This window comes from Canis lupus, chromosome 3 (genome assembly GCF_011100685.1).
Source record: "Canis lupus familiaris isolate Mischka breed German Shepherd chromosome 3, alternate assembly UU_Cfam_GSD_1.0, whole genome shotgun sequence".
Lineage (NCBI taxonomy): Eukaryota > Metazoa > Chordata > Mammalia > Carnivora > Canidae > Canis > Canis lupus.
The window spans coordinates 3,779,676-3,794,011 of record NC_049224.1 but is presented as its reverse complement, the minus strand read 5'-3'; the positions used below and the strand labels follow the sequence as shown (position 1 = coordinate 3,794,011).

The window sequence follows — 14,336 nt, the reverse complement described above, 5'->3', positions numbered from 1 at the left end:
CCTAAAAGTCACTGGGCAAGCATCCTGTCTCATGCCTGTGTTTCAGAACCCACCTCAGTTAATTGATAGTAGGGGAACACTTACACCAAACTTGTTTTCATTATAAAGAAATCTACTCTCAAGGATTCTTTCATCCTTTTTTCTTTTACGCAAAGAAAAATGGGTTCATCATTGTTTATAAGAAGAAAACTACCCATTTTACACATTTTTACACTATATGTTAAACTGTCCATCACATGACCTCCATTTCCAAAACAAACTATACTGATACAAAGAACAAAACGTCATGCCTGAGAAAGCGTCTGAATGCATCATGTTTGAAATGGTTTCTGAGAATCATTTTCCTTGACAAGTAGACAGCAAGTCAACCACAAAAGTCGCAAAAACATTAAAGTGACAAATAAGCAATATACCTGGATGGGTGACAAAGAAAAATTCGACAGATGGCTGTTATCACTGTTTAGGCAAACATTTGAATCAAAGCACATAAAACCTTTGTCACAAATATGAGCAATGCATGGATTAAAAGTATACAGCTAGATGGTTTTCAAATCTTGAACGTATCTCTTGTAAAAGGCACGGCTACATTAAATCTTCCTTAAAATTGACATGCCTTGTCATAATGATAATTAGTATTTGGTCAGTGGAACACACATTTCCCTCTGGAAAAGTGCTTTTAAGATGTTACAATGGTTACCTGTCATTTATGATCCAGTTCAGACAGAGATTGAGAGAGCTAAGATTTTTGCACCTCTTGACAATTTCCATCACAGTTTCATTATCCAGTTCAGTGATATGACGTAGGTCCAAGCTGGAAAGATTTCGTAGCTAATGAGATAAGTAAAATGAAAGATGAGAAAGGTTAATGCTACATTCATTCTCAAAAATTGTACAGTTTATCCCAAAGGAGAGTATCACCATACAATATTTAAAATGGGCAAGTCTAATTAAATGAAATTCATTCAAATAATATTTTACATACTAAATTAGAAATGAATACAGAAATCTATTGTAAGCATATGAATGGCAATAAACATTAAAATCAAACAGATTTTATTGACATTTCATGAAAATCAAAAGTGAGCAACCTAAAAGGTGGGGGAGCCGTTAAACATATTATATTAAGTACCCATAGTTTGATAAGATTATTCTAACACTGTTCAATTTCGATATTTATTTTCATGATTATAATGCCACTTGTGTATAGGTTTTCTCACTTTTTAAAAGATGAGGTATGAATTAAGTGGTTAATTCAGAGATACTCTGGTGATATTTTACCAACATACTCAAAATTGAACTATTACAGGTGGTGTGTTTCACCACATAGAAAGCAATATAAAATCTTGTTTAAGAAGTAAAGACCACAACTATATGGTCAACTAATCTTTGACAAAGCAGGAATGAATATCCAATAGGAAAAATAAAATAGTCTCTTCAACAAATGGTGTTGGCAAAACTGACAGCGACGTGCAGAAGAATGAAACTGGACTACTTTCTTATATCATATACAAAAATAAATTCAAAATGTATGAAAGACCTAAAACTGTGAGACAGGAAACCATCAAAATCCTAAGGGAGAACACAGGCAGCAACCTCCTGGACCTCAGCTAAAGCAACTTCTTTCTAGAATAAACTATTGGGAGATCATCAAGATAAAAAACTTCTGCACAGTGAAGGAAACAATCAACAAAACCAGAAGGCAATATATGGAATGAGAAAAGATATTTGCAAATGACATATCTGACAAAGGGTTAGCATCCATAATCTATAAAGAACTTCCCGAACTCAACACCCAAAAAACAAATAATCCAGTTAAGAAATGAGCAGAAGATACAAATAGTTTTCCAGAGAAGACGTCCAGATGGCCAACAAACACACGAAAAGATGCTCAACATCACCCATCATCAGGGAAATACAAATCAAAACCATGATTAGATACTACCTCACACCTGCCTAAAATCAAAAGCACAAGAAACAACAGGTATTGGCAAAGATGTGGAGAAAGGGAAACCCTCTTACACTGCTGGTGGACTGCAAACTGGTGCAGCCACTCTGGAAAACAGTATGGAGGTTCCTCAAAAAGTTAAAAATAAAACCACCCTACAATTGCACCCAGCAATTGCACTACCTAGGTATTTACCCAAAGGACACAAAAATACTGATTCAAAGGAATATATGCAACCCGGCATTGACAGCAGCATTTTCAAAAATAGCCAAATTATGGAAAGAGCCCTAATGTCCAACAACTGATGAATGTATAAAGAAGATGTGGTGTATATATACAATGGAATCTTATTCATCCATTAAAAAGAGTGAATCTTGCCATTTGCAATGATGTGGATGGAACTAGACTGTATTATGCTAAAGTGAAGTAAGTCTGTTGGAGAAAGACAAATACCATATGACTTCACTCATATGTGGAATTTAAAAACAGATGAACATAAGGGAAGGGGGAAAAAAAGGAGAGGGAGGCAAACCATAAGGGACTCTTAACTATAGAGAACAGAGGGCTGCTGGAGGGGAGGTGGGCGGGGATGGGCTAGATGCTAGATGGGTGATGGGGATTCGGGAGGGCACTTGTGAGGAGCACTGGGTGTTATATGTAAGTGATGAATCACAAAATTCTCCTCCTGAAACCCATATTACACTAAATGTTAACTAACTGGAATTTAAATAAAAATTTGAAAAAATATATTCTTCTCCAGGTATCACCTTCCCCATATCTCTATTTCTCTCCTTCTTCCCTGAAGCTTCCTGTCTTTCCCTGATGTTTAGTCTCCAAAGAAAATTACTAATACTGTTTACACAAAGATGGAAATTATCCTCTTCAAATAAGCTATAAATCAAATAAGCTATTTTTGCTTAATAACATGCAAAGAATTAATGTGGAAGCAAGTGGTAACCCAAGTTAACACTCCTTCTAAATATGTCTATGCCCTAATATGTTACTTATATGGCAAACCAGACTTTGCAGATGTGATCAAAGTTATGGATTCTGAGATGGAGAAATTCTTATGGATTAACAGGGTAGCCCCAATCTAATTACTGAGCTTTTATGTGCAGGCAACCTTTCCCAGCTAAAGTCAGAGAGGTATAAAGCAAGAAGTTACAAGAGACACGTGAATTCTGAAAGGGATTCAATTTGCCTTTAATGGCTTTGAGTATGGAGAAAAAGAGCAAGGAGCTAAGGGATGCAGGCATCCTCTAGAAACTGGAACAGCCCTGAGCTTAAAGCAAGAAAGAGGGACTTCAGATGTACCATCTTAAAGAACTGAATTCCAGCAAAAACTTGAAGGAGTAAGAAAACAGACTGTCCACTTGAGCTTCCAGAAGGGAACACAACTGAGTCAACACATTGAATTTAGCCTGTTAAGACTTGTGTTGGACTTCTGACTTAAGGAACTATGGGATAATAAACTTGTGCTGTTCTAAGCTACCGACTTGTTATGTCAGCAACAGAAGAGAAGCACAGGGCATTTCTAGCACTGTGACGGGGCTTACCAAGGACTGGCCAGTCTTCACACCATCCTCGAATCCTTCTGTAGAGGGAGCAGGTTAGTCCTACAGGAAGCTGACTTGCAGCTGTAACCCAAAGGCCTCAGAGGAGTGAGACAGCCAAGTTCCACTCAAGACTCAGTTGAGCTTCAACCCCAAAATAAGACACTGGAATCTCTACTGCTGTTGGCCCAAAGGGAAAGAAATGCTCTAAAACAGCACTGTTCCAGAAAACTTTCTGATGACGAAAATGTTCTGTATCTCTGCTGTCCAATATGGTAACCACTAGTCATATGCAGCTACTGAGCACTTAAAATGTGACTAGTGTGAGGGAGGACCTGGATTTTTAACTTATTTTCTTTAGTTTGTATTTACTTTTTCTGCCATGTGTGGCTAGTGGCTGCAGTGCTGGACAAGCAGCTGGAGAGCATGGAGTGTGCCGGGCAGCACTCAAACCCTCGTTTCCAACCTCAGGGAGGAGTGGCACAGAGTGTTCACGCAGAGCCACTGCTCACTGCTCCCTGACACACGTTGCAGAGCTGAGAACCAGAGTTACCTAAGGGAGATGAAACATGAAAACGTCCATAATAGTAAATTTTTTCTAATTGAGACAGGAATCATCTATTCACTAAGGGCTGAATTCTAAGCGCTCATTAAAAGATTTAGGAAAACACCTCTGCCATCAGTCTACCGGGCCAGGTGTTCAAAGAAGCCACTAGTCCAATGAGAGACTCAAGGCAGCAGTCTAGAATGGAGGCAGGACAAAAAAGAAGAAATGAGTGCTAACAAATGGGTTCCGACTCAAGGCACCGTGAGCTCAGAGCTCTGGCAACACTGGAAGATGCTCCGTACCTGGCCACCCAAGCACACCGCAGAGGGCACTCGTCTCTGTTAAAATAAAACATACCGTTGTGGCTATCCGCAGGTGCCCCAGAAAGCAGGCCCATCAGAAGCAGGGCCGAAGCCTGCGTCCCCTCCCCTGGGGAGCCCCTCCCTCCTCTCGCTGATAACCAGGCCCAACACCATGCCCAGGGTGCAGGTAAGCTGTTCTAGCTCTAACATTCGGCCCTCAACCGGACTCCTGGTCCCTACCCTTTACACCTGTCACCATAAATGAGGCCGACTGGCATTAAATGAAGCAACAGTGATCAAAACATTTCAAAGTATCTAAAGGAACAAAAAAATAACTACATAAAATATAAGATAAACAGCAAAATACAGTTTTTATAGTCTTTCTGATCACTAAAATTCACCTGAAGAATCAAAAGGCTCATACATATGTTTCTTGTTATATTTTCTTCCTGACGCATCTCTACGTGGGGGGCACAGAAGCTGAAATCATTCAGAATAAAGGCAGGGCATGGAGCAAAATGGAAGGCTGCGAGTCAAGGGCCAAAATTTTTCACGAAGGAGCAGAAGACACCAGAAGAGTAGAAGGCGTCAATAAAATGGGAGAGATCATGGTAACGCCAAAGGCACAGGTGTCAAAGTCTCAGTGTTTTGTTAATTATATTTATCGTTATTATTTTTCACGGGAGGTAGAAAACTGATGGTCTGGAAGCAGCTACGGAGAGCAAAGAGGCTCTTGTCCCCACCTCCTAACCCTAAGAAACACAGAGAGAAAATAAACAGGTATGATAGGGAGAATTCTAAAATACTCCGTGACCTAGGCCCCAGTATAATGCTGCCCCTGTGCATGCACAGGACCTGTGCATATGATGGGACAGCCTCCTTATAAGGCAAAAGTGAAGGGACTTTGCAGCTGTAATTAGGGTCCCCAATCAGCTGACACTGAATTGATCAAAAAAGACTGTATCCTGGACGGGGCTGACTTAGGGTCAGAGAGACTGTCCTGCTGCCACTGAAGCAGTCATTACTCAGCCATACTGGAGAGGGACTGCAAAGCCTCCAAGAGCTGAGAGAAATTACTGGATGAAGGTCAGCAAGATGCTGGCAACCTCAGTCCTATAACCATAAGAAAATGAATTCTTCCAACAACTACCCGAGCTTGTAAGAGGATCTAAGCTCTAGAAAGAAATGCTTCCCCCAACTGAGACCTTGCTTGTGGCCTTGTGAGACACTGGACAAGGCCACACTGGGTATCTAGACTCGGGGCCCTTGGAAGGGACATTGTTTTAAGCTGCTAAACGTGGTAATTTGTTATGAATCAGTAGAAAATTAACACAGAAGGGCTTCGGGGGACTCTCTATCCTTGAAGAGAAGTCAAGTTTCTCTTAAGACAAGGGAATATCCTTAACCATTTTAAATCCTGAGGCCCACTGCCCTCCTTTAGACACAGATGCTCACAAAGGAATAGAGGGAGATGCTTGGGCCATTCAACCTTCTCCTACGGGTGCATCTTCAGTGCCCAGAAAGTACTTCCTGGGAAAACAGGCAACTCTGATGTGGCCACCCTTACTAGCTCCATACTGTAGTAGGGGAAGGTCTTGCTAAATTTCTCCAACCACTCCTCCTCACTCGTGGAAAGATGAGTTTATTGGAAATGCTTCATAAAAATGTTCACGGCTTTTACTCAATTTGTATTTTGTCAAGAGCCATGGGTTTACTATACATATCCTAATACTGCAAGAAGTTGTCTTTGTACCTTCACGTATCTTTTATTTTTCACAGAAATTTGTACTGGGATGGAAAAAAGTGGCTGTTTCACTAGACAAATTTTCTTGTTCTTGATTAAGCAAAGGTGAAGTTAAACATACCAAGGATCAGAGTCACTATTAAATCTGATACTCTTATTAATGCCCATTTTAGTAATGTATCTTATACTTCTATTTTCTATACAAAAATCACCATTTTCTTAAACTGTATCATTTTTATAGTTAGCTGTCTTTACAGGGTATTTTTTTGTATTTCTAATCGAAGTTTAATTAACATACAATGTTACATTAGTTTTAAGTGTATGACATAGTGATTCAACAATTCTATAATTATCTCATTGCTTATCACAATAAATACAGTCACCATATGTCACCATACAATGTTATTACGATATTGTTGACGATATTCCTTATGCTGTACTTTTTATCTCCATGACTTACTTATTTTATATCTGGAAGTTTGCCTCTTAATCTCCTTTATCTTCTTCTCTTCTTCACCTATCCATTACCCCCCCCCCGCCAACTTCCCTTTGGCAACTACTTGTTTGTTCTTTGTATTTAAGAGTCTGGTTTTGTTTGTTTGTTGACTTGTTTTTTAGATTCTACATACAAGTGAAACGGCATATATCTTTCCCTAATTTCACTTAGCGTAATACCCTTTACGCCCATTCATGTTGTCACAAATGGCAAGATCTCCTTTTTAGATGTTTGGTAGAATGCACCTGTGAAGCCACCTGGTCCTGGACTTTTTACTTGTTGGGAGTTTTTTGATTACTGATTCAATTTCATTACTAGTAATCAGTCTGTTCAACTTTTCTATTTCTTCCCAAGTCAGTTTTGGATTGTATGTTTCTAGATATTTATCCATATCTTCTAGGTTGTTTAATCTGCTTGCATATAATTTTTCATAATATTCTCTTATGATCCTTTCTTTTTCTGTGTGTCATTTCTGATTTTGAGTCCTCTCTTTTTCCTCCTTCATTTCTGATTTTGAGTCCTCTCTTTTTTTCTTGATGAGTGTGACTAAAGGTTTGTCAATTTTGTTTATCTTTTCTTTTTTTTTAATAATTTTTTTTTATGATAGTCACAGAGAGAGAGAGAGAGAGAGAGAGAGAGAGAGAGGCAGAGACACAGGCAGAGGGAGAAGCAGGCTCCATGCACCGGGAGCCCGGCGTGGGATTCAATCCCAAACCACTGCGCCACCCAGGGATCCCAATTTTGTTTGTCTTTTCAATGAACCAGATACTGGTTTCACTGATATCTTCTTTTGTTTTTTAGTCTCTATTTCATTTATCTCTGCTCCAATCTTGATTATTTCCCTCTTTCTACTAGCTTTGGACTTTGTTCTTTTCCTAGATATTTTCAGTGAAAACACCCAAAAAGTCTTTATTTCTGTGGAGATATACTGATCTGGAAACATATAAAGAACCAATAGGGATCCCTGGGTGGCTCAGCGGTTGAGCCCCTGCCTTCAGCCCAGGGCCTGATCGTGGAGACCAGGGATCAAGTCCCGCGTCGGGCTCCCTGCATGGAGCCTGCTTCTCTCTCTGCCTCTCTCTCTCTCTCTCTCCCTCTCTCTGTGTCTCTCATGAATGAATAAATAAAATCTTAAAAAAAAAAAAAAAAAGAACCAATAGCCTCTTAGAGTTGCAAGTTCTGAGTGGCTTGCTGGGCTTATGTCCTGAGAGCCTACGCATATCTGGACCATACAAAATCAGAAATATATAAAATGGACCTTAGAGATGCTGGAAAATACTCTGAAGCATGACTATTAAGCCTGTTAATGTTAAGGATAAATTTTGCTATGTGTAACCACGTGCATATGCGAACTATTAAATATAGCCATGTATAATACATATATAGCATCATTTTATTTTCTAGTTTTTCTGTATTATAGTCACTAGGAAGACACAAAATCTTAAAGATTTTACGCACCCACAAAAATATTTCCTGTACTTTTATATTTTGTGGTCTAGCACAACTTCAACACAGTTTCTATGTGAACTCTTACATAGCTCTTAGCTTCTCTTACTGTAAATTATCTTCATCACAACACTGTGAATGTACTTAATACCCCTGAACTGAATACTTAAAAATGGCTAAAAGGTAAACTCTGTTATGTACATCTGACCATGATAAAAAAAAAAAAATCACTTCATCAACCAGGACATGGAAGGAGGCTATAATAAATTTGTGTAGAGTTGAAAATTTAAAGTTGTTTGTGCCAGTTCAGTCCCCTCACATTAGGAAAAATACCTGAGGGCCAAATGGGTTTGAATAACTTTGATCAAAGTACAGATAACGAGAAGAGAAATGTTAGTAAATCTAAATTATTTTACAGATGTGGGGAAATCCAGGGATATCACCTAGAACTCACAGAAACACAAAAAGTAACAACTCCAAAAACTATCTATATATAATAAAAACTCTAATTCTAGTTGATTGACTCTAACTTTTAGAAATCCTGCATCCGACCCCATTCCTCAGTGCAAGGTGAGCCAGATAATGACACTGGCCTATTTTTGGCTGCTACCGCCCTGTTTACTGTCCATAAATGAAACATCCCTTCTCTTCCAATGGAGCACAAACTCACACATGAGGAACCAGATTTATTTCGGCTCTCACAGGTAGCATTCTGACATCTTGAAGAGGGTTCTGCTCTCAGATTCTTTTTTTTTTTTAATATTTTATTTATTTATTCATGAGAGACACACACACAAGAGAGAGAGAGGCAGAGACACAGGCAGAGGGAGAAGCAGGCTCCATGCAGGGAGCCTGACGTGGGACTCGATCCCGGGTCTCCAGGATCACGCCCCGGGGCCGAAGGCAGGCGCTAAACTGCTGAGCTACCCGGGCTGCCCTACTGTCAGATTCAATTAAGGCTCATTTTATGATGAAGTGTCAATCCCTGACTATGCTCATGTGGCCTTCCTTCCCTATGACCACTTTGGCCAGTTCAACATAAAATCTGACAATATCCAAAGGCAGTTTCAGGAGGCAAATTCCTGGATACCACCATTATTACAAGACACACACTGAGTACCTCTATGGGATGCATTTTTATTGAAAACTCTACAAACAGCTCTGTCAAATTCATCACACTCCTTCCCTTGCTATAGGCATGTCATAATAGCGCCCTCCAGGGTTTCATACAAAGCTCCCTAAACTAATTCTTCATAGTGTGAAACAAATAATTACATTTAGGAAACTGACATTTTAATTAAACTTACTTTCCTTATAAATTCACTGGTAGTCTTGGGTTATACAAATCACAGAGGATCTGAATAAACAAAGACTTACAACCAAAACCTCATAGATGCTTCACTCCAACTTTTAAACATTTAGTAAGATGTTTTAAAAGAAATCCAAGTCAGAATGTAGACTGTAGATAATCAACTTTCAGGTTAATTCTTCTTTTATTGAGAAAAATATTATTTAGAACTAATTCAGGTTAAAGACTAAAATTAGTCAATGACTGGTATGGCCATGTATGTACTTAAGTATAAAATGAGACACTAAAATGTTACCTAGGAAACAGAGTCTTGAAGGATTATAAAAAGACCTCAAATGGCTTCCAAGTTCTCTTAAGACTCTGGAAAAGTAAAAAATTAAACAAAATCCTCAATCGTGCAAATTGACCATGGTGGATGAATCAACGTAGGAGGACACACAGGACCTTGGCAAAGGCAGCAGGGCTGTTCCACCATTTCAGGCTAACAAGGATGTCTTACTTAGGGAAAGCCAGTTGGAGGTGATAAGTTTTAAAAAGAGTAAAAACCTCCGTGTAGTTAAATATGTTGAAATGCCAACCAATCCTAAATTACTTCTTGCCAGCCCTGCAGATGTTGGTTTTATTGGGACTGGGTTTCGAAGCAATTGGTTGTGATCTGTAGGGAGCAAAGTCAAGGGTAAGGACAGGCTGCCCTGCTGAAACTGGGGTGACTGGGGCTGTAGGTCAGCACCACACACACCCCTGCCAACTGCCAAGACGGAGACCATGGGAGAGAGCAGAGGTGCGGGGAGACAAGGGTCAGAGAAAGGCAGTTTCTTTGGGGGAAAAGTCTCCTGTTAAGGACAGGGAGGGAGACACAAGCAATAAAGGAAAGGGGCAGAGTGGGAATTGCTGTCCCTGAGGATAGGACGGCTTCTACACCTTGACAGGGTCTGGTGTCTACATTTAGAGAACGTGGTTAGACAAGGAAGAGAATGGGGGCACCCCTGCACGTCACCTCGGTCTGAACCTCAGCTTTGTTAAGGCCTGCACTCCAGCATGGAAATGGGAATAATAATTGAGCTGGATGAGTCACATTTAGGACCTTGGGCAAAAGTTTTCCAGTACCTCATAGAACCAAGAACCTCAGGGTGGAACGGAAAGCTTTTAAACAGCCTGAGATCACGGCACAGACAATAAAAACCATGAAAATAGGACTTCCAGGGTACTGAATGCTGTCACCTCCCCAGTTGCGACCACGTTAATTGTCTGACACCTTCTCTACGTATTCCTTCCAACCACTGCCTTCTTAATCATGCTGGGCTCTTGTCTCTTTGCATTAGTTCCCAATCCAAGGTCTATTTCACTCTGCCATTCCCCCAGTAGATCTGACATCTTTTGCCACTTTATTCACATCTTGTTTTGCTTTCTAGCACACCTTCCCGCAATGCTTCTCAGAGCTGCCCCTTCTAACTCCTTCCTGGCACCTTACCAGCCAGATTAATCTTCCTTAAATAACTTTGACCGTTATCTCTCACCTTCTCTGAAACTTTTAGGGAATAAAAATATTTCAACTGCAAAAAATGAATCCCAGAACTTGCCTATCAAAGCCCTTCACTGTCTACTATTGCCATTGCCTGAAATCTGTTCAGCTAGCTGAAAACTCTTTCCCCAAATTTTGAGAGGTTGTTTTCACTGTACTCAAAGAGCTGTGCTCATTACTCTAAAACTGCTCTCCCTTCACTCTTTTTACTCAGGTGCCTTGGAAGTACATCTTGCCTCTATGCCACTCTATTCAACTGCCTGGTGCCTACCTCATCTTCTCCACAAAGCCTTCTCGATTACTTTAGAGAGAGGAAAAATTAGTGAGTCTTGGAAATACAATATACTTGCCTAACACAAATTATCAACCAGACAGTCCCAATGTCACTATGCCTCTTAGATAGCAATCATCAATTGGCAGCAGCTGCCAAGGGACCAGGGGAACAATCTTCCCTTCCTGCTTCAAAGTACTTGGGTGTCCCCTCTTTGTCTCTGTCAATTCTTTCACCTTCCCCTCCCTGTCCCCTCATCATCCCCAACCAGCCCTTCCCAGGCTGTGCAGTTCAAGACCAAGCTCTCATCCCAAACGCTTGACATCTAATCTTAATGCTTGCACTGGCCCAAATCTAGATGGTTGTGAATTTTCATTCATTCATTCGTTCACACTTACTTAAATGTCTCCTAAGCACCCGACCCGGACTTGACTGCATATTAGGATCACATGGGGGAACTTTTTTAAAAAATACTGATAACCAGGCCCCATCCTTAGACATTCTTCTGATTCACTGGCCTCAGTAAGGCCAGTGGTTAGTATTTCCGAAAAAGATACCCAGCTGATCCCAGCCTGAATTGGAAACCACTTCTCTGATGCACGGCTATTAATATCTAAACCCTAAAAGTATAATTTGTGAAGCTCAGCCTCTTCCATCACTCAAAAAGGAATGCAGAAGATATTACTCCTATGAACAAAAACTACTTTTTGAGCACCTATTATGTACCAGAGGCTATGCTAGCTGCTCAAAATACAGCAGTGAACAAAACAGACAAAAATCCCTGTCTACACTCCTGGTTGGAAACAAGTGAGGGGAACAACAAGTAAACAAAGTATATAGTATGTTAAAGTGCTAAGTACTATTGAGAAATCATAAAGCAAGGCAAGGCAGATAGAAAACAGTGGAGGGAAGGGAGATGGGATGTGATTTAAATAAGCAGTCAAGGATGATCTCATTGAAAAGATGATCAAAGAACACAGATTTGAAGGAGGTGAGGGAGCACACAAAACATGGGGATGTCTGGGGCAAGACTCAGAGCAAAGGTCCTGGGGTGGGAACAGGTGAACATTTTGAAGGATTAGTGAGGAGCCAGAGGGATTGTGGCAGGGTCAACAGAAAGAGAACTAACAGGAGACATAGCCAAAGAGGTGAGTAAGGAAGGGCAGACTACATGAAACTTTGTAGGACAAGGTAGTAAGGATTTTAGCTTTTGCACTGAGGAATTTGGGAAGCCACTGGGAGCGTTTGTGTGGGAGTATGACTTGATCTAACTTACATTTTTAAATGATCTTCCCTGTGAGTCTAGAAGAGGAGCAAAGGTGAAACAGGGAGAGGCTACATTGAATTAATCCAGTCAACCAATATCAGTGACTTGGACCACAGTGACGGCAGCCGGACAGGATATGAAAAATCAGATTTTGGATATATTTGAAAGTAGAAACAACAGAATTTTTTTGACAAATATATCATGGAGAGAAAGAGAAAAAGAAGAATCAAGGTTGATTCTAAGGCTTCTGGGTTGAGCTCATGGAAGGTATTGTTGGCATTAACTAAGATGGCTTGGTAGCAGGTAGGAAGAGTTTGGTTTTGATTATGTTATGTCTGCGATGCCCTTTTGACAGCCAAGAAAAAATGTCAAGTAAACTGAGCACATAAATGGCATTTATACTTCTAAATTTAATATATGGAAGTTTAATTATATAGAAATATGCTAAATTCTTTATATGTAAATTATATATTTTTATAAATAGAAATTATATAATTTATACATAAATTATATATAAATATGTTAAATTCTTTAGGTACAAGGATAGCAGCCTTCCAATTTATAATGAGTAAAGGAAATAAAATACTACTTAACTGATAAAATTAATATACAGGCATACATACCCACAGTAATAAAATATAATACATAATGAGCTAGCCTGATTCTAAAAAAAGTTAAAAATGCATTAGGAGCAATAGGCTCCTGAGCCATCAGGGACAGTTATAGGCTGGTTTCATTTCCTACTGAGGCATAATTCAGCCTTCGTGGCTCCCATGCACATCCTCTGTACAACTGCCTGGGATGCCCACAGTCCGAGCACGAGACTGCTCTTCATACACCCACTGATGTTGCTCAATCACAGCCTAGAAAAAAGTCAATGAGAGACTGTTCCTCCCACTAGAGTCACAGGCAAACTACCACAAATCAGGGCCATGGCTATTAGCCTTTGTGTCATGAGCCCAACTAGCTATATTAGGTACATCAAACTCATTTATTAAATGCTTATTGCTGAATGAATAAATTTGACATCAGGAGATATTATTCATATGAACAGTAACTACTTATTGGGCACCAATTACATGCCACAGGCTATTCAAAATACTGTTTCAGGGAGTGTGAATCAAACTTTAAAGATAATCTCACTGATTTAGGTTTCCAGAGATCAAGTATCCCTTTAACTATATCAAATGCAGGATCTACAGCTCTGAAGCTCCATGTTTTTAAAAGTGATATTATATGAACATAAATTTCACAATATCGAAGCATTACATAACCAAAAATAACAATCTCCTTCCACAGAATTAAAGATCATTTTAGAACAAGAAGCATAATCAGTTCACTATTTACATGTTTGTTTTTAACATGAAGAAACAATTTTTTTTAAAAGCTTCTATAAGTTGTCAGCATTTTGAAGTGTGTGACAGGAATCCTGAATAGTTCACCAAAATTTTAATCACTGTCTTCTGCTGCAGAAATGTGAATTTGTTAATTGGATTTCTGCATCTTAGTATACCAATTCAGAATGGACGCTCCGCTCCTACTCTTTCACTCTGGCAGGCAGCAGTCTCTAATTGACTTTTTCCTGGGACTTTCCTTTCCACCAAATCCCTTTCTATTTTCCATATAAGATTTCTGGAGCTCAAAATGAACTACAAACAGCACTTAAAGTTAGCAGCACTAAGCAGCCCTGTCACTTTTTTACCCAGCAGCAGCTAAGGAACAGAACTTCTCCTCAATTAAAAAAATAAAATGTTCACACTGTTTCACTTAAAAAAAAGAAAAAAAATCAAAGCTTAAATAAATTAAGGGCAAATTAAGTCAAATGTGAATGCAAACAAGGGGAGATTATTTCATCTAATTGGACTGGTTGTGTACTTCTCTTTCATTTTCTTTTACCAAGGTCAGAGATCTGTTATTAAAAAAAAAGACAGTTC

The 14,336-nt window shown here is 39.5% G+C and overlaps 1 protein-coding gene across 1 annotated transcript in view; it reads right to left on the bottom strand.

Moving 5' to 3' along the window:
• Positions 1-14,336, bottom strand: part of FBXL17 (F-box and leucine rich repeat protein 17) — a 496,926-nt gene that overhangs the window by 303,410 nt on the left and 179,180 nt on the right. The window contains exon 6 of the mRNA XM_038532171.1: positions 698-828. Coding sequence (XP_038388099.1) covers positions 698-828 — 131 coding nt within the window. The remainder of the gene's footprint in view (positions 1-697; positions 829-14,336) is intronic.